General features: G+C 42.5%; 1 protein-coding gene across 1 annotated transcript in view; it reads right to left on the bottom strand.

Annotated features, from left to right (window-relative positions):
• Positions 1-4107: 4107 nt before the first annotated feature.
• The window catches only part of LOC308298162 (protein NLRC3-like), a gene marked incomplete at both ends in the record, with an annotated part of 97391 nt that continues 79853 nt past the window's right edge, over positions 4108-21645 (bottom strand). The window contains 2 exons of the mRNA XM_080741718.1: positions 4108-4166; positions 5309-5454. Of these exons, the coding sequence (XP_080597844.1) occupies positions 4108-4166; positions 5309-5454 (205 nt within the window). The remainder of the gene's footprint in view (positions 4167-5308; positions 5455-21645) is intronic.

The raw sequence follows: 21645 nt of genomic DNA on the forward strand, positions 1-21645 counted from the left end.
AAATCTGATTTCTTTAGACATACCCCTCCCCTGAAAAAGACAAATTAAGTCATTCTGAATGGGAGTTGGGTGCATAAGTCAATGGTGGTCATCATTTTTGGGGAGGGAAAGTCCAGGTGGCTGAACAGTATCTCCTACAGAAATCCAAGTTAAGCGTGTCTTGATATGACAAATTAATAAAGGTATAGGCTAATAATAATTAACAAAAATAAATAACAATAATAGACAGGTTCTTGGCTGTCCATATTGAAGTAAAAAAAAAAGCTCTGGTGGCAGCCAAGGAATTCTACAATTTCACTTTCCCAGACCCACCCCTGCTCGAGCACCAGTTCACCCATCCGCACCTCTCTTCCACCTATGTCCTAAACCTTTCCCAGGATACTGCTCTTGTGCAGAGCCAGTCTCCTACACCTGGAGGCAGCTCAACATCACCACCCTACCCCTCAGTATCACTTTGGAGATTTGAGAGACTTTTTCTACCAATGACAATTTAACACACAGTAAATTGTTCTGACATCACTCGTCAAGAAGGTCTTTGAGATTCTGTTCCTGCATCTCATGGTGAGTGACTCCCTGGACCCAGTTTTCATACTAGGAAAACACTGGTGTGGGAGATGCTAATATCAACCTGTTCCACAGTACCTGTACACACCTGAGGTCATGTAACACTGTGAGAGTCATGATCTTTGACTTCATCACCATCTTCAATACCATACATCCACAGCAGATGGTCCTGAAGCTGTCAGTGATGCAAGTGGATCTAGGTTTGGTTGCAGACTGTCACCAACACTGGTGCTCCCCAAGAAACCATATTGTCCCCTTTTCTGCCCACCCTCTCAACTTCATGGATGACAATGTGGAGGATTACAGAGCCCTGGTGGAGAGCTACATAGTATAGTGAGAGTTAGCCCTGAGAGTGATCCTCCCAGGGTCAGCACAACATTATTTTGTCAGTCCTTTGTGCCAGTAACCATCATGCTCCATAACCAAGTCTGACCCACATTATGTTATATCCTGTTCTTTGGGATTACAGAGTTCTGCTTGACTCTGGCACACATGCACACCGACTACTACAGAACCAATCATGCCCTCCTTAGTCTTGACCAATCTGGTGTGGAGAGTGAACATGCAAAGAGCAAGGTTATTGAATTGAATTGGTAGCCTACGTGTGCACTTGCCATGTGACTAGTCACATACACAGTTTGAGCAGCATCAGACAGTGTCTTGAAAAGCCAGACAGCATTATGATGCCCTGGCACCCTCCAGAAAGATATCTTTCTACTTGAATGTATGAGTGCACAACTTTATCATTTAACCACGTTTGCCTTAAAATACATTTCCACAATTAATTTTCCACAATTAATGAATGGGAGACTCGGTATAGGAAAAAAAGACATTGCTGTTTTGATCGATCTAATCGTTTTAGATAAACTACATTATTGTCTTATTCATATTGATAGTTTGGTGATGTGGTACAGTACAGCCACCTTTCCTTCCCCTAAAATGATGACCATCGTTAACTTATGCCCTGTTATTATGTCACCCAACTCCCATTCAGAATTACCTACAAAATAATGACATTTATGCCATATAGGCCTTGTTCTAGTAGTTTTAGATACACTGCATTATACTGTAGTGGGTTATTCATTTTTCAGTTACTATCAAAACTTCCACCGGCTGGCTGTCTGTCTGTCTTGCCAGTCTGTCCGTCACACATCACGTCACACTTTTGCCCTACTCATATCTCCGCCATCCCTACCCCATAAAGAAAACACATTTATGGACACTGCTCCTACAGATTTTGCCCTAAAATCATGCAACTTGAATGGCAAATCACAACCTCCGCCCCTGATTTCTCCCATGGCCCTCTGCTAGCGCCACCATCAGGCCGACTTTTGCAAAACGCATTTTTAAACACTGCTCCTACAGATACAAATCACAACCTCCGCCCCTGATTTACCCAGCAACCAATGGCAATTTGTGTATACATGCGACCTGACGGTCGCTTATCTCCCGATTAGGGAGTCTTACTGGTATTCTGACAGTTTGGTGATGTGGTACAGTTCAGCCACCTTGACTTTCCCTCCCCAAAAATGATGACCAGTGTGTCACCTAACTCCTATTCGGATTCAGTTTGTCTTTTTCAGGGGAGGGGTATGTCTAAAGAAATCTGATTTGCAATAAAACTGTACTAGCTATCTCCACACAACCACTGGTTATTGTTTAGTAGCATCTTAGGCAATGCAGTAACAGCTTATTTTACATAAATATGTGTTTTTCTTGTCAATGACAGAAAGTAAAGGAGTCCTCACCACAAAAGTACAATTTCCGCCTAAACTAAAGGTATGTTTAAAGGACAATATATCAGTATTTCTTTAGATAAATTGCATTCTGACTCTTTGTTGATGTAGGGTAGACACCTGGTTCACTTCTCAGCAGATTTTATGACGATAAGAGTGAGCATTCTCAAGTTATAGGCTTTTTTGTCAGCTTTACCCTATTCGGATTTGCCTTTTAAAGAGATTGGGTTAAGTCTAAAGAATAGCCAAAAAACGAATTTCCCCCAAAGAAATTATTTCACAACAATCCATTTCATTTATGGGACACCCTAAAGATAAGAAAAAACATTGTTGTGTTTTGTTCTAACTCGGGTAGGGGTATCTCAAAAACTAAGGCCTTTTTTGAGGACTTGCTGTAGGACTATGAGGGATATGATGGATGGAAACATGTCGGGATATTCTAAAAGCTCACGAGCAATCAAAAGCACACACCTGTTGTATGGAAGCGTGGCACACGCTCATGGCATGGCTACTATGAAGACTGTGGACTGGCAACACATGGATCAAAGAGAAAAAAAATACTGGAGAGAAGTGCTGTGCAGAATTATCTCCATCATCTGCCCTTTAGCTGAACGCAACATGGCCTTTAATGGGACATCAGACAAACTGTACAAGCACTCCAATGGTCATTCTTTAGGACAGGTGGAGCTGATGGCTAAACACGACCCAGTAATGAGCGAGCACTTGCGAAGAATCGAGAGACGTGACATTGTGAGGACATTGTGATTGTGAGGATAGGAGCGATGGTTCTCCAGTCCATCTGTGAAAAGTTGCACAACGCTAAATATTATTCAGTGATTCTGTACACCCGACACCAGCCATATTGAACAGATGTCAGTCATTTTGTGCGTTGTGAATTGTGTCCCAAAAACAGAAGAAAAGCCTGCTGTTGTTTCTATTGCTGAACATTTCACTGTATTTATTCAATGTGAGTTCACTGGGAAAAACTGGGTCTCGACATCAGTGAGTGACTGACTGCAGGGGCCAAAGTTATGATAACGGGAGTAACATGAAAGCCAAGAATCAGGGAGTGCAAAAATGATTCTGGGCTGACTGTAAAAGCCCTCACAGACACCTGCTGGGAATCACATATAGAGAGCGTAAAGGTGTTGCGTTACCACCTACAAGAGGTTGGCAAAATCGCGCTCTTTCTAACGACCATCATTTAAACCGGAGGATTAGCGACTCACTCCACGGAGGTTAGGGTTAGGGCAAGGGTTAGAGTCGGGTGTCGAAAAGATGACATGTAGTAACAGCGACACGCTCCCGAAGAGGTTCACATAGCACTGGGAGCGCTGGAGGACTATGCACTCCAGCACAAAGATGGTGTAACAGCAACAGAGGCCAAAAGCCCTTCAAAAGAAATAATAACGGGGCCATTTATCGTGAGCGTTGTGGTGTGTCATGACATTTTGTTTCAAATAAATAAAGTGAGCAAACAACTACAGAGTCCCACAGTCAGCATGGAAGCCCTCCTAAACGAAATCCGTGCTGTCATACTATTTCTCCAGGACTTTAGAGAGAACGGGTTCATGGATGCGCGTACAGACACACAAGCGTCTGAAAAGGCCACAGTAGAAAAACCACTCGATTCCCAGAACAGCGACAGAGAAAAAAAAACAGCTCTATTTGATTATGAGGGTAAAGATGATCGCCCACCAATTACACCTGAAGAAAACTACAAGCTTGATATATTTCTCCCCCTGATTGTCAAGGCTCTGTCCAGCATCAGAGAGTGATTTTCACAGCTAGAGATATTCAATGATTTCTATGGATCCCTCTTCAGCACCGCGGACATGTGGACAGCGATTGAAGACGGCACACTGCCTGAGAGGTGTAAACGTTTTGCTGAGGAAATGGGGGACATTGATGCTCAGGACATGTGCCTTGAGATAAGACTAATTGCCAACAGCTATCCCCAAAACAAGCCTAAATCTCCATTTGGCATGTTGTGTTACATTTACGAGAAAAGCGTCTTGGACATGTATCCAAACCTTAGTGTTGTTCTGCGCATTTTGTTGACTATGCCAGTAACCGTGGCCTCTGCTGAGAGAAGCTTTTCCAAATTGAGATGAGAGATCAAGCATGTCTCAAGACCATCTCAGTGGACTAGTAGAAATAGCTATCGAGCACGAAATAGCTCGCGATTTGGAGTGTGTGTGTGTGTGTGTGTGTGTGTGTGTGTGTGTGTGTGTGTGTGTGTGTGTGTGTGTGTGGGGCGGGGCGTTGTCCCCGGTGCTGAATGGAGCAGAGGAGAGATAGTCACTGCCTTGCTTGCTTTTTGTGGTCCATGGTCCATTCACCAAATGGACCTTGACCCTATTCTGGCCTGAACATTCTTGCCAGATCCGCCCGCCCATCAAAAAATTGACCTGTCGTCCAACCCTGCTACCCGTGTTTACATGCAGTTAAGTAAATAGCCTACAGCCGTGTGTGCTTCCAAATTGCATCGCACTCGATCGTCCCTGCACGCCATCCTCAGTGTTTGCGACGCAATATACAGTGTATTTACATAAACGCCAAGTCGGCTGCCACTCTTAATTCTTTTAGATAGCCTTTTAAACAACCTGTATGATGAGAACATGGGCTATGGTGCTAGTGCGTGCTGTGGTTGTGTCTCTGTGTGTTGTGTGTGTCCTGACTCCTGCTGCCCACTGACTGTGTGTGCTCCATGTTGTTTAGGCAGAAACACTGCTGTATGCATGCCGTGGTTCTGTCCTGCTGCTCAATGTGTGCGCTCCAGTGACGCTGTTCAGGCAGAAACAGTTGTCTGATTTTCACAATAAAATGTTACCCGCCCGTGTTTAGTCGTTCACCGCCCGTCCCCACAAATGTATAATATTATATATTCCGCCCGTGGCACATACACATCTTATGTTTTAATCAGATAATAAATAATCAAACTAAACTAATACAAATAATGGTGGTACATTAGTCTGACCTTAGGATCTGCAGTCTACAATGTGGACTCTTTAATCCAGCAGAGATCAGCTCCATGGATGAATGGTCCAGTTTGGTCCCACTGAGGTCCAGCTCTGTTAGGTGTGAAGGATTAGAGCTGAGAGCTGAAGCCACACCTTCACAGTCTGTCTTTTTGAGGTCACAGCCAGCAAGTCTGTAAAGATTAAATGTACAATCAAACAGATTAGACCACATTCACTGTCAATGAAGTTAACTAAGAGATATTTTATCTAGATAGAAATGTTGTAAGGTAGAGCACCACCAAATGGACAATGAAGCTATTCTGGGCTGAACATGTCAAAAACTGTAATTTCGGGTGCTTTAAGAACTCCCATTACTTGTCAGGTAGAAACCTATACAACAATTAGTTTTTGAGAAGATGTTTTTTTTAAAAACAGCAAAATGTGTTTATTAAATAAGAAATATTTACATTTTCCTTGAACATCACTGAAAAAAAAATCCATTATTCATTGATTCCTTCTTCTAACATAAAACGGCTGTATCTCTGAATAAGTTGAAAATAACGCCTAGGAGGGCGAAATACGCTCTTTTTCAACCATACACTGGACTGTGATGGTCGGCCGTGGTTAGGATTTTAGTTTTGCGACCGTTTGTAAACAAACTAAACTCCTTCCTGAAATTGTCAGGGTACACACACGTGCACACGCACAAAGCTTCCGGGGCTCTTCAATATAAAGTGTAAATGAATGGTAACACTGCATATCCATAATAATTTGAGTTAGATGGTGTCCAATGTGTTAACAATGACCAGGCTTGTTGTTAATGCGAGGCGTTGTGAGCTTGTAGATCAGCCAGTTGAGCACGGAACACACCGTGTCAACGAAGTATAAACAGATTTACTTTGGTGATGTGTATGTGTGCGTGTGAAGCTTGCCCAGCACACTAAACCTGCACACAACCGACAACCGCCACAAAATAAACTTCCAATCCAAGGGACAGTAGTGGGGAACACGGCACCAACAAATTGTTAAATGGTGCATTTACAGTATATAGCGCCTTCATCCAAGGCGCTTTACAGAGATTGTGCATTACATTCACACACACACACACACACACACACACACACACACACACACACACACACACACACACACACGCACACACACACAAATTCATTTCATTCAGCCAATTTCACACACACACACACACACACACACACACACACACACACACACACACACACACACACACACACACACACACACACACACACACACACACACACACACATTCATTACATTCACCCATTCACACACACACATTCATTACATTCACCCATTCACACACACATTCATTACATTCACGCATTCACACACATTCATACACCGATGACCGATGGCAGAGGAAACAATGCAAGGCACCAACCTGCTCATCAGGAGCAACTATGGGTTCAGAGTCTTGCTCAAGGACTCTTCAACACTAACTCTGGGGGAGCCCGGGATCGAACTGGGAATGCTTCGAGAACTACAAGCTACGAGCTCGCTTCAGCACAACAACATGTTTACCTCAGCGTTTGGGACATGCTCTGTGCTTAGAGTTATGTCTCCGTGCCTGCAGCATTAACGCGAGCACACACACAGTGCCACACACACAAGGAGTTGTGCTCTGCGCGCATGATCAGAGAGAGTGTGTGATGCATGTCATAGGTAGGCTACGTATATCAATATGTTCGACCCGAATCGACGTCTGACCATTAATCATAGAAAATGCGTCCGGCGGATACGCTGGTCATTGTGGTCAGTTGCCCAGGGGTGCCGAGCCGAGCCACTTTCGGCGGCCCCGTATGCTGTGCGCCTCTCAGGTAAAATACATTTCTACTAATTACCCATCAACCCATGTGTCAGCACTGTCAGGAGGGAAGACAAGTAGACAACAACAAAAGAAAATGAACAGAAAGAGAGCAAGTGGGGCGCAAAACAAGAGGAAGAAGGAAGAAAGGGCAAACAAATTGGAATCGTATCCAAAATTGACATCTTCTTTAGGTGGCACCGCCGCAGCGGCCGCACGCGCCAGCCCCAGCCCTGAGTCTTCTAATGTTCCCGGTACCAGTGACGGACTGCGATCCGGGGATGATGATTCAAATGGGTGCACGTTGCCTTTCCGAAATCTCGCTATTCCGACCATTGAATTCCATTCTTCGAAATGGCGGTGTGTCCAAATGTTATATAAGACCCGCCATTCCGAAAGGAAACAGCACCGCCTTTTCGAACATTGACTTTATTATTCGAAATGGCGGTGTTATTTATTTTTCTATAGCACCCCTCCATTCCGAATAGCCTATAACTCTCTCTCTCTCTCTCTCTCTCTCTCTCTCTCTCTCTCTCTCTCTACGCGCACGCACTTTCGCTGCCAAAGTGCACCAAATAATGAGAGAAAAAGAAAAAAGAATCATGATCATCATAATAACTCATATTTTCGCCGCCTAAAAATAATCACTGCATGCAAGCAAGCATGCGTGATGCCAGATCAATTTAATTAATTTGATATGTGGGTGGTGCATAGAAAAAGTGCGCAGTCGGGCACAAAATGGATTGCAGCGGCGGCCTCTCTCTCTCTCTCTCTCTCTCTCTCTCTCTCTCTCTCTCTCTGAAACGCAGCTTACTTCTCGTTCATGCGTAATTTGGGGCTCTTGGACAGCTCTCCAAAAACCCATCAACATTCAGAAGGCCTTTTCTGATCTATAATTCTCAATGAATGTCTGTTATACTCATTTATAATTCTCTCCCACCGTCCCCGTCCCCTGTGACCCAACACACAATGTGCGCACATCTACCACATAACGGTATTCGAAACTAAGTTATGATGCCAGATAGAATTTACAGTTAAACGCACACCTTTTAAAACATCCAACAGCAGCTTTCATCCCAGAGCTGTAGTTGCGCTCAACACGCACAGCTGTGAGACGGGACACTTTACTTGTATGCTTTTTATACATTGTATTATCTTAACTTATTGTTTTGTCTACACACTAAATTAGAAGCCAAATTAAACAAAGCCCAGGCTTAAAATGTGATCTTTCACAGCTGAACTTGTATATTTATTTCAAAGTAGACATGAGATTTACTCCACGGCAAAAAAAGGCAAATAAAACAATGGAATTATGAATGATTATTAACATAAAAATGTAAGTATAACAACGGTATAGGCCTACTCATGCACAATGTCCCAATTCAAGTTTTCAAATGTATAGGTCTACAAATCAACAGTGCACCCCAGCAAAAATGCGGCGCTTATCTCGGTCGGAAACGGGCGATCAAAAAATAAAACCAGCGGCGATAAACCCTGCAATAAACCAGACAAATCATATAGAGCCTATACTTAGTTTAGCAAGATATGAATGTATATTCAACGTCTCTCTCTATCTCTCCTCTCTCCCTGTCTGTCTCTCCTCTTGCCCTCCCTCTCTGTTCTATCACTCTCTCCTCGCAGCCCGCTCCGCGCGTAACCTCGCATCACCAGGCTTTCGCCGCGCGTAAAACGTCTCCATTTGCCACGATTTGGCCTGCAATATTCTATTTTAGGCATAGCCTATAGCATACAATATTTCTCCTCACTCCAGTGGCACTTTCCTTTTACACACACACACACACACACACACACACACACACACACACACACACACACACACACACACACACACACACACACACACATACTGGTAGATGTGGTTTAGCAGGACCCTTTAGCTCAAACCTGCGGTTTACAACATTAGCAGGACACCACTTTCCACTTGCTTTACTAATATGTGGAGCATGTCAAAAAATCTATTTTGAGCCATAGAACACATATTTCACTTCAAAAGTTGAATAAACTCAACACAACTCAAGTTTTAACAATCTGACAAAATCCTACATTAGGAGGACATTAGATAATTAGGTTCTAAGCTCCGCCCATGTGAATTAACAGGACTAACTACATTAACAGGACAGCTGCAATTAAACACATGAAAATATGTCACTGCAGGGTATTTAAGGGTCAAATGTGATTAAATGTGACATAGCTAAACACAAACAAGGCATTCTATTGATGTTTTTAAATCTCTTCCTAAGACACATTTGTTTTTTCGCTGGCTTTTAATGTTCCTTAATTTTCCTGCGCAAATCGCTACACAGTATGTCTACACTCATGTCATCAACATGGATCTGTCCCATATAGCGCCCCCATCAGGCTGATTTTTTCAAACACATTTTTTGACACTGCTCCTACAAATTTTGCCCTAAAATCACGAAAATCGGTACACCCCACATTCTCTGAGCCAACCAAAACTATACATTGTCCACACAACTAGGAACCAATGCCAGTTACATCCGTCTTTGTGTATACATGTGACCTGACGGTCGCTTATCTCCCGATTAGGGAGTCTTACTGGTAGGCCTGTTTGTCATTTATGCACCATGTACAGCACTTCGGTCAATGTCTCTTGCCTACAGTGGTGTGTTACTGTTTCAACACCTGACTTGCCCTCAGGATCAACCATACAAGTGGAATATAAGCCAGTAAACATGCAGGACTGGAATGACATCGATACAAAGCTCACTAACTAAGTGTTGTTGGTGCCACTGAGATGGTAAACTACAATTCAATGCAATATGACTACTGTGTGTGACTTAGCAGGCCTGAGAACAGGCTGAGAGATGTGATTTCAACATCTTCAATGTTGAGCTACTGTTAATAAAGTTCTGCAGTGAACAAACTAGCATTTTCATCCATCTTGGTCGAAGGGGGACATTGAAAATGTCATGACTGAGGGGTCAATAGACTTAAGCTTTGTGAAGTTAACTTTACAGCTCGTCTGTTATTCTTGACTTCTTTAGAGATTTTCATAAGAGATTTACTGGAAGGGTTATAAGACCAAAAACTATAGCTGAAAAACACACCAATCATGAACAAGGTTCAACATTTATTTTTTGTAGGACACAGGAATGTAGCCCTGCCCCGCTGTAATCAGACAAAATTCGGGGAAGACCGCCAAAGCACCTCAGACCGTAGGGATGGGACAATATACGATATTATCGTTTATCGTGATAAAAAACACTCACAATAATCATATTGTGGAGATTTAATTTATCGTGATATCATCCTCTGTCATACACTGGGATCAATTCACCTTTTATTTGCCGAGCTGCATATCCAGTACTATTTAAACCCTCTATAATTGGTAAAAGGTACATAATATATGTACTTGATACAGTAGTTTTTCACTCTCTACCAAATCTCTTTGCCAAAAAATAGACGATCTACAAGCTCACAATGCTTCGTGCTGCGAGCTTGTAGATCTGCATGATTACTGCATGATTGATCTGTCGCAAAGCCCTCTCCCTAACTGTGAGGATTGGACGACAGCGTAGCAAAACACTTCCACCCAAAGTTGGCTCCCATAACCCGCTAAAAAGCCCGTACCTTGGCCCCCCATCGACCGGGAGAGACGGGGCCAGCACCCAGGGGGTACCCAGGGGCCCAGCCACCGCCAGGGCTCCCCACGGACCCCCTGGGAAAAAAATATGGGAAAATAGTCAAAAGTAGCCGATCATAAATGTGACCCGATTAGGGAGTCTTACTGGTATATAGGCAAATTAATATCAAAAACATTTATATTACATTATTACGGCCATGGTGAAACGTTGCTGCTGGGGGACCTGCTACAGTGATTATAGCTACCCAGAACATTTGAAGAGAGCATTTTTCAAATCATTTTCCGAAACCAAAATCTGCCTTAGACTGCAGCCTGTCGATTGTAGGTATAAATTATCGATACATTTGTTGTTTTTGGGTCAGTTTTAAGTGCACTGCAATTAAGCAATGACATTGTTTTTTCCAGCGGGTAAATGCACAGGAAGAAAAATTAAGTGAATCTTTAAAATATAGCAGATCCACAAGTCTAGGTATGCAGGTCGCCGGTTCGATTCCTGATCCGGACGACCTTTGCCACATGTCATTCCCCATCTCTCTCCCCATTTCCTGTCTGTCTACTATCCTAACAAATAAAGGCATAAAAAGCCCAAAAAACTAATCTTAAAAAAAAAGAAAGTCAGGTCTGAGATTTATCACCCAGCCCTACTTTAATGTTGAGTTACATGTTGTATGACATCATTTTTGTAGCTGCAAGGAATAATTATGGCAATTATAATTTGATAATTGATTTGCAGTATCTCATAAGCTACAGTGCGTTACTGCATCCCCATTATTCAGTTGCCTGCAAATGTATAAATAGGCTACTTTTTCCAGAATTATGTTTAATACCAGCGTTAGTCCAGAAACCCCCACATTTACATAAATCAAAACATCTATTTTCAATAAAGTAGTAAATGAGGATCTCCCTCAATTGATCTTTTCGAGAAATTAAATAAAGGTTGAATGAATGCAAATCTTTTGTATTGCTAAATGCTCATGATGTCCCCGAACATGCCATGACAAGGCAAATGTTTTCTTTGGATATTAATGTTATCACCACCGGCACCACCAAGATGGTTACTTTGTCAACTATCATTATTCTGATATTGCTACCATGCTGTTATGTAAAAATGTTCATATTCTGTTCACACAGTGGTTCTCAAAGTGAATTCCAGGTTGGAATCCACTTTGAGAACCACTGTTCAGGCCCAGGGACTCTGACACTGTTGTTTTTGACAACAAATTTTGATTTAGTTTTGAATAAAATGTCATTTAATTTTAGTCATAATTTAGTGACCTGAAGAGTTTTAGTTTTAGTCTAATTTTAGTCGACTAAATATCATACATTTTTAGGCGACTAAATCTACAGTTCATTTAGTCAACTAAAATGTATTTTGGCAGGCCTTGATGGCATCGTAATGAGTGATTTTACACTTGGTTGTGTGCTGAAAATAGCAGATCTACAAGCTCACAACGCGTTGTGCGACACGTTGTGAGCTTGTAGATCTGCTATTTTCAGCACGCAACACTTGAGAACAACCAAACATAAAATGACTCTCTACTCCACTAGTCCCTCCCTAACGTTTTAGTCTAGTTTTGATTTTGTTGACGAAATTGTCAATATAATTAGTCTTAGTTTTAGTCATCACAGCTTAGTTTTTATTTAGTTTTTGTCAGTGAAAGAAATGCAATCGACAAATACTTTTCGTCATAGTTTTAGTCAACAACATCTACACTGCTCTGACAGTACAAATGGAACCAAATGAACACTAAGTCTCATGATGCAAGGTTAAATTAACATTATCTGTCTGTCTGTCTGTCTGTCTGTCTGTCTGTCTGTCTGTCTGTCTGTCTGTCTGTCTGTCTGTCTGTCTGTCTGTCTGTCTATCTGCCTGCCTGCCTGCCTGTTTGTCTGCCGATTGTTAACCAATTTGAGTTAAGCTCTCCTCCACTCTTTTCAAAGATTTCACCTTGTGCAGGGAAACCCTTTCACTCTTTCTTTCCACTGTAGCCCACTTGCTGATTACTAGCTTGCAATGCAATCAGCCACTGATCAAATTCACCTGTGCTGCCTGCCCATCCCCCATCCCCCATCTCCCTCACTGCACTCACTCAAAAAGTGAGATGCTGCCCCTCCCCCCACAGTCAGTTGGTTTGTTTGTATGCAGTCTGTACAAGGCAAGGCTTTAAATACTGTGAATATGTGTGAAAGTAAATCCTACGTGTTACTTTATGCTTAGGGTAGTCTTACTAGTGACTATATACAAATGGAACCAAATGGAACTCATAATCTGTGTAATCTATGCACATGGCTTATTTTTTTTGTTCTGGTTAGTTAAAGCAGTGGTTCTCAACCTCTGGGTCAGGGAATTATTTTGGGGAGGGGGTCCCCAGATGATTATCTAAATGACTGTGCACCATTGCTTTCTCTCTGAACAGTAAACATACAGCATAAGGTTTAAGTGTAAGGGTATCTTCAGATTTCTAAAGTACCCTTCCGTAATCAATGGGGGCAATTTACCCCTTTTTGTGCAGATATATGACCGATTTGTTGCATGTCTGAGTCATCATGACATCACTGAGATGCCATAGACTCCTACCTACCCACTGTCTGACGTGACCTACCACTGCTGGATGCACCCACGCACACGTGCACACACGCACCTCATCCCGGATTGTATAACAGATTTCTTAAGCCCGGTTCACAATGCAACATGCTAGCCCAGATGATCCTTTTGCCGTCCTATAACCTAAAAGCCTAACATGGGTTGTGACAGCACTGAGAGTAGAGACGTGCTACAGCCAATCAGAGAACAGGACAGGTGGCTTGTTTGATTTAATTCACACATTATTTTCTTTTATATAATTAAAAGACTGTTTGTCTGTCTGGATCAATCCAGTGATATAACTTTAATAATTCTCGTGGGCGAATCCAGGTGTGACAGAACACTCTCAATGGAGCTATTGTAGTCCAGCCTGAGGATGCAGTAGCCTAGACTCCGAACCTCTTCAGGCGATAAAAGCAATATAGTTGCAAATTCTTTATCCTCACGTGCGTTGTGTCCCACTTGAGCTCCTCTTTATTGTGTACTTCAAGGAACTTGTGTACTTCAAGGAACTTTAAATCCCTGCTCCCTCAAGCAAGGAGATGAGGATTAGATTTGAGTCTGGAGGAATCAAGCAGGTTAGACTGATTGTAGTCCGAGCATTTCAGGCAAAAAAGTGCGCGATTCCATCAAAATACTGCACAAACTGGCCGGACTATAGTAACATTGTGTCACATATGAGGAAATGGCATATTCGGGACAACCTTGGTAGTAGGCTAATAAGGCTATGCTTTATTCAAGCCAAACGAGACACTCTATTTGGTGCTTTATGATCCCACAGGGAATGCTACAATTTGTCAATCAGTGTCATCACCGATAAACAAACTTTTACTGCACTGTTTTTACAGTACAGTAAAAGTACAGACAGTACAGTACAGACAGTACAGTTCAGTGATAAAAGGTCAAGGTCACAAGCTTATTTAGAATAATTTGACCTTAGAATTGTAGTAAGCTACTTTGGTGTCATATACTGTATCTGAAGGCTAGTGAAGTCACTGATCTACAAGATGTACACACAATTCGTAACACAAGAATTTTGCCTATACTGTGTAATACTGTGTAGAGGAATAATTCTAGAATCAGTATCGGGATTTAAAGGGATATTCCATTTAAAAAAACTCTGCCTTGCATGGGTCTGCCTCCCCAGGCTCAGGGCCTCTCCCCACACACACCCATTGTAACTTCAAACTCCATTATATTTTTTTTCTGGGGACTCATACTACCCAGGCCATGTTTTTTTTCGATACAATTTTTCATTTATTTGTAATAATTTAAATTTTTCAAATTTTCCCAAAGAATTATTAAAAATAAATGAAAAGGGTTATTGAGAAAACACGGCCTGCTCACGTATTAGGAGGGTAGTATGAGTCACCAGAAAAAAATAGTGTGTGTTTTTAATGAAGTTTGAAGTTACAATGGGTGTGTATGTGGAGAGGCCCTGAGCCTGGGGGGAAAGATAACATTTACATCAAATATATAAATATTAAAAACTGTTCAGGGTGTTCATAAAAGCCTGATTAGATGATAAAGTGACCAAAATGATCTGTAGGCTTGAACTTAATTAGCATTTTTACCCAAGGGTAAAAATGGTGCCTGGGTGCCTGCCTACTCCTGTATGTCGGAGTTAACTTAAACTCATATGTACTGTACATGATGTCATGGTCATGATGTGTTCATGTGATACTGTATATAGGAGCTACGCTGATCAGCATACATGACTGTGCAGAGCTGCTACCAGTGGTGCTTTGGGGTTTTCTTTTCAGGGCGGACGGTCATTTATTGACGTCACATGCACGAGCGCCTTTAGATGTGTGCGTGCTAACTAAAAGTTTGCTTTGAACAAATCTCATCTATCACAGTAATGGAGCCAGGTAGCCTGAGACACGCACAATGCACATACAGTCACCGCTGGAAACCTACAGTAGGTGTTAAAGTAGCCTATCCATATGAATAGGGGGGTATGTGCAAGCCCACCACTCACTGCCTGCCTGGTAAACCTGTTATGCAAATAGCCATTTGATTACCATGGTCATCACTTGTATAGCTACACATTTTTAAAGTGACAGTTTAAGTACTTTCTAATACCTCTAGAGTGACAGTTTAAATTAAACATTGGCCAAATTGACAAATATTATGCAGAAATTGTGAAAATAGCCAATCTACATCCTCGTGAGCATGTAGATCTGCTATTATTATTAATTTAGGGGATTGTGTCCTGAAAAGGTTGAGAACCACTGCATTAATCCATTTAGGCCTGGGGCCGATTCTAAAAATGCCTTTTAAATCCGGCCAAGATTTTCATTAAGAAAACAAATGCAATTCATTAATAAAAAATAGAAACATGTAAGAACCACAAAATGTACAGTCAATTGGATGAGTGGTTTGTAAAATATGCATAGCCTCCTTGGAGTGAGCTAAAATGTTGGCAAACTTGGAAAATGGACATTAATATAAACGTGATTTTTTGGGACGTTTTGATTAATTATTACACAAAATAACAACACAACAATTGCAATATCTGGTTAAATTTGTATAATTAAGAAACATTGTCTGTATGTTATGCAAATCATGTTGCAGGCCCATGGTGTGGCAAACCACCAACATGGTAGACCCCTGAACAGTGTTTATGCCAAGTTTAGTGTGGATTGGAGCAACGGTGTGCCTGTGGCAGCCAGGGGCCCCTGGGAGCCACATTGGGCCCCTTGTGTTGCTATTATAATGGCCGACCCCTGAACGGTGTTTGTTCAATCAAGTTTAGTGTGGATCGGAGCAATGGTATGCCTGTGGCAGCCAGGGGCCCCTGGGGGCCACATTGGGCCCCTTGTGTTGCTATTATAATGGCCGACCCCTGAACGGTGTTTGTGCAATCAAGTTTAGTGCGGATCGGAGCAACGGTGTGCCTGTGTCAGCCAGGGGCACCCGGGGGCCACATTGGGCCCCTTGTGTTGCTATTATAATGGTAGACCCCTGAACGGTGTTTGTGCCAAGTTTAGTGTGGATCGGAGCAACGGTATGCCTGTGGCAGCCAGGGGCCCCTGGGGGCCACGTGGGGCCTGTGGTGTTGCTATTATAATGGCAGACCCCCAGAACGGTGTTTGTACAATCACGTTTAGTGTGGATCAGAGCAACGGTGTGCCTGTGGCAGCCAGGGGCCCCTGGGGGCCACATGGGGCCCTTGGTGTTGCTATTATAATGGCAGACCCCTGAACGGTGTGTGTGCCAAGTTTAGTGTGGATCGGAGCAACGGTGTGCTTATGGCAGCCAGGGGCCCCTGGGGGCCACATGGGGCCTGTGGTGTTGCTATTATAATGGCAGACCCCTGAAGAGTGTTTATGACTAACGTTATTCACCCAAAATGCTATGTCATTGAAATGTTCATAAAAACATGTATGTGCATTAACAGGACTCTGACACCCAGCCAATCAGGTGCTTCAAAACATACACTGTGTGTGAATATTCATGAGCTTGTGTATGAACATGCAGTAGCATTACACAACCTATGGGGGCGCTGTTCAGACACAAAAAAGTCGGGTGTATGTGTATTAACAGGACATCAAAAAAAAAAGGTGGATTTGGGCTCTCTAGACCAATAGAAACACTTCTGCTATTTCAGAATTGTCCATGAATTAGCAGGACACCAGTCCTGTCCTGCTAATCCAAAATGTCCTGTTAGTGTGGTGTGTATTCAGGCCAATTGTCCCGTTAAACCACATTTACCAACACACACACACACACACACACACACACACACACAGCATCGGTAAAGTCTGTGCCCCGCCGTGCGCTGCTGCGCTATGAGCTGAATCTGCAGATAGGCTTTTCACTCCAGGATACACAGACGAAAAAAACATTAAACATACAGACCAGATGATTGTTCATTGTGGCTGTGATCAGTCAGTTTATCACATCTTTCTGTCAAATTATATAAGGTGCGCAACAGAGTAAGCCTTGATTGATCGATTGATTGAAGAATTTATTAGAAGGTTGCATATGAAAAAGTACAGTTTCATGACAACGTAAATCACTGATACAGGGTCAACTAAAAGGAGATCCTAGTAAGCTAATTTACACAGGTAGGCTACCACTGTGTATCTCATATAACAACATATGACAGGCGGATAAAACACAGTACTTATCAATGTACGTATGATGTATCAATAACAAAAATGAAAATAAATACAATAAATAGAAGATATTTACAAAGGACAGGGGGAGGTAAAATGTGTTTGGTCTTTTTAAAGTTTCGAGTTACAGCCAACTGAAGGTGGCTTTTCAGACCAATTTTGAACTAGGCCTGGGGAGTTCCACATTTTCGTGGTAGCGTGCAGGAGAACGAATTGGAGACGTTTTAGTGTCTGTCAAATTGGTTGTACGTGATTAGTGGAGCGCCCTCTTGTAATTGTGGACATCCTTGACGTTTAGGAAGTAGTTATAGGCCTAGTTGTCATGAAGTTCAGGCAGTTCCCTTTTTCAGCTGTGAGACTGTAGTCTAATTAGCAGATGTCATCTCTTGTCGAATCCCCACACCAAAAACTCCACTCATACCTACAAACCTCCAGACATCACCACTTTGATCCTTAATTGGTGGACCATATTCGTTTGATGTCACAGCAGGAGCTAATGACCGGCGCAATTCACACATCTATTGTTTGTTTTTCCTTGAAAGCAAATAATGACCGCGCTAATTGATCCATTGATAACTGGGAGCTATACCAGTGGTTCTCAACCTGTGGGTTGGGACCCAAATTATTTTGTCCCCAGATGATTAACTTAATATGCACCATTTTAACAGTAAACAAACCAACAAAGTCTACGTCAGTAGTATCTGCACATTTCTAACATGACAAATTAAACATTGGCCAAATTGTCAAATATTAGAGGCCCATTTCTGTCTCATATACGTAAGTGCAACCACTTTTAACACGCTGTCTGTGATGAGGGGCTGCCTGCGGTGCTGAACTGACTGACTTCACGTTCTCGTGTGCAATGGGAAAATTATCTGTCTGTCTGTCTGTCTGTCTGTCTGTCTGTCTGTCTGTCTGTCTGTCTGTCTGTCTGTCTGTCTGTCTGTCTGTCTGTCTGTCTGACTGACAGACAGATAAATGAATTAACTGTCATTGCATTTCCATTTTTCAATAATAAACCGAATAGCGCAAGTAGGCCTATAGGGTCAACGAGTCAAGTCAACCCAATTAGCGCAGCAGTCCCACAGCTGGTCTGAATGGACTCTGACCAGCTCTGCGCTTCTCAAAGTTACATTAAATAATTTAAACCATTGTGGCACATTCTCAGACAACTAATGATAGTCTATTCTGCATTCTGGTTGTCGTCACCCCAAATAACGGATTACTTCTTCATGGACCTTCAAAATGCATCACATCACATCACATCACATCACAGCGGCAGGCCGGCAGCGACAGTAGGTAAAGGGTTATTCACAATTCACAGTCTTTATTCAGTTTATTTGATGACTTTTCAGACAGTAATGAATAATGATAATGAATGCAGGAGGAGCAGCACAGCCAGCCTGCAGGTGCACTTACTGCGGGCGACCACCGTGCACCCAAATCGATTATCACAACAACCATTGATCAGGCATCACGCAATATTTCCGTGTTTATATTTAGGCGGAGCAAATACCGGTAGGCCTATATATTAGTTATTAGGCTCTGAATCTATGATGATGATCGGCTTGGCCTTTTCTTCTTTTTTTATTTTTTGGTGCCCTTTGGCAATGTGTTCCCAGACGCACAGGACGCACAGTGCGTCATGCATATTATACGTCCATATAATTAATAGGCCTATATGGCATTCATATTATTCACTTTATTATCGACATGTTGCAATTATAGGTCAATATAATTAATATAGGATATAATGCAGCAGCACTCTTTATGTGCAACGCCCTAGTGTTGACGGGGGTCCGGCCGTTCTGGCTCACCTTAAGCCCTGCTGGTGGAATAATCTGCTCAAATTCAAAATTTCGGAATGGCGAGGTCCCGACTGCAATTCCGAAACCCCACCTTTCCGAAAATTAAAATTTGAAAAGGGGGGGTTTCGAAAACGGGGGGTTTCGAAAACGGGGGGTTTCGAAATGGGGGGGTTTCGGAATGGAGAACCGACCCCGTGGACGTCGCGTGTGTGCGCGCACTGTCACGACACACACACACACACACACACACACACACACACACACACACACACACACACACACACACACACACACACACACACACACACACACACACTACACAGCAAATAGCTATAGCCTAGCGTCCATTCTTCACTGGTTCCGTGGTCACAAGCTGGAGAAAGTATGTCCATGGATAAAAGCTCAGACAGCTTGTTTGTAAAATACCTGCACATTTAAATTGGTTAGAGAACATGGAGTTGCCGAATCTTTATACTTTTTACACCTCCAATGACTGGTTTTAAAAAATGTTTCCGAAATGGAAAAGCAACAACTGCCCACAGCTGACAGCTTACGCAATTCCCCGCCCCCTCCCCCCACAACGGCAGATAACCACGCCTACATTTCAGATTTCTTTTCATGTTCTGAAATCCCATAAAACAAATTAGAGGCGGGGTTTCTCGCTCCTTTAATTACATTGATTCCTTACTGCAAATGGACCAAAAAACTATCTGCAGTATAGCATCGGGATTAATTGTTGTCCTTATAGAACTGGTCGGATCAATGCCATGGTTATCTGACTGATTTAATCTGGTAAGAGACACACTTTCACATTTTCATGAACATGATCAATTACACTTATCACAATATCAAAAAGCAAAGGCCATTAATTCAGCAATGATGTTCATGGAACACGGGAAGGACACAGGAGGAGGATGCCATTGTAAGTGTATTAGGCAATGGGAATGGATTTAGCCTACATATTGCCTGTGCTATCCACATTTCAAATCTATTGATGACTAATGGGCCTGGCTGTTGGTTTTATATTGTGGCACGTTTAATTGATCATGTCTCATTTTAATATTAGTGTCTCTACCAGGATTGAACACTGCTTGTGCAAACATGTTTTTGTAACACAGGGAGTAGAGTAGATGGAGAGAAAAACAGATCTCCGATCTCATCTCATGCTTGTGTAACTTGGAGATAGCCTACAGAAACGACAGATATCCATCTCAGTCAGTGCTTAATGTGTAATTTGCGGGGAATATATTAATCTGATTACAAACCACTTGAACTCCGACTTCTATATCCTATATGCCAGGGAGAACATAACCCAATTGCGAGCTTGTTGATTTTTGGCACTGCATAGATTGGCAAAAATAGATTTGGTGCAGTAGACTGAATATGTGGTCAACGTAAAGAGTAAAATTGGGTCCCGTTTTATTCCAGAGGTTTTGAAGAGGCAGTAGTAGTTTAGACGAGGTGGCGAGGTACGTAGCTCCGTGCAGCACAGATGTGCGTTAGCCAGTCATTCATAATAGGCTTGTTATCTTAATAATAAGTGAACTTTCCGACGGCAAGTGAGCGATTGCGTTCCAGAAGTCCTTCTGATGGATTTTTCTTGGCTGTCGAGTGTTTTATCGTCCAAAGAAATCGCTCTGAACGTGATTAAAACGATAGTGTACTGTGTACGCTGTATTAACTACATGTAGAAAAGTGTATTGTTTTCCCCCACGCTAAAAGCGGATGTGACGTTTATGGGCGTTCCTTTCTAGCTCTGTGTTGGTGTATATACATCAAAATGTGCGGCTCGGCCGGGAATGGTGTGCTATTACTTTTCTTTCCGATCCGCGTTACCATGGCAACGTAATTCGTAAAAGACTACGCTCAAAAACCCCCATTGACTTTGAATGGGGGATTCTGAAAAAAACCCAGAAACCTTGGCCCCACATCACACACTTTAAAATGCACACACAACTTTGGTCTTTTTCCGGCCAATAGGGATGAGCTGTAATTGATTAAGCCCCGCCCCCTCTGTAACAGGAAGTGCCCTTCGCCAAACAGGAAGTGCCTCTATATCTCATGAACCGTTTGTCGTACAGACTTGTGGGTGGCATCATATGACTTGATTAAGAGTCCTTAACCTTAATTGGCGTTTCCTTCACGAAACAGGAAGTGCCCTTCACCAAACAGGAAGTGCCTCTATATCTCATGAACCGTTTGTCGTACAGATGTGTGGGTGGTGTCATATGACTTGATTAAGAGTCCTTAACCTTAATTGGTTTAACTTAGCCCCGCCCCCTCTTCTGATTGGCCGAAACTCGATTGTTCCTTTTTTTGACTATTACTCATCAACAGTTTGTCATACAGAGTTGTGGCTGGTGTCATATGACTTCATTAAGAGTCCTTCACCTTA

This window comes from Nannobrachium achirus (assembly GCF_963921795.1).
Source record: "Nannobrachium achirus genome assembly, chromosome: 14".
NCBI lineage: Eukaryota > Metazoa > Chordata > Actinopteri > Myctophiformes > Myctophidae > Nannobrachium > Nannobrachium achirus.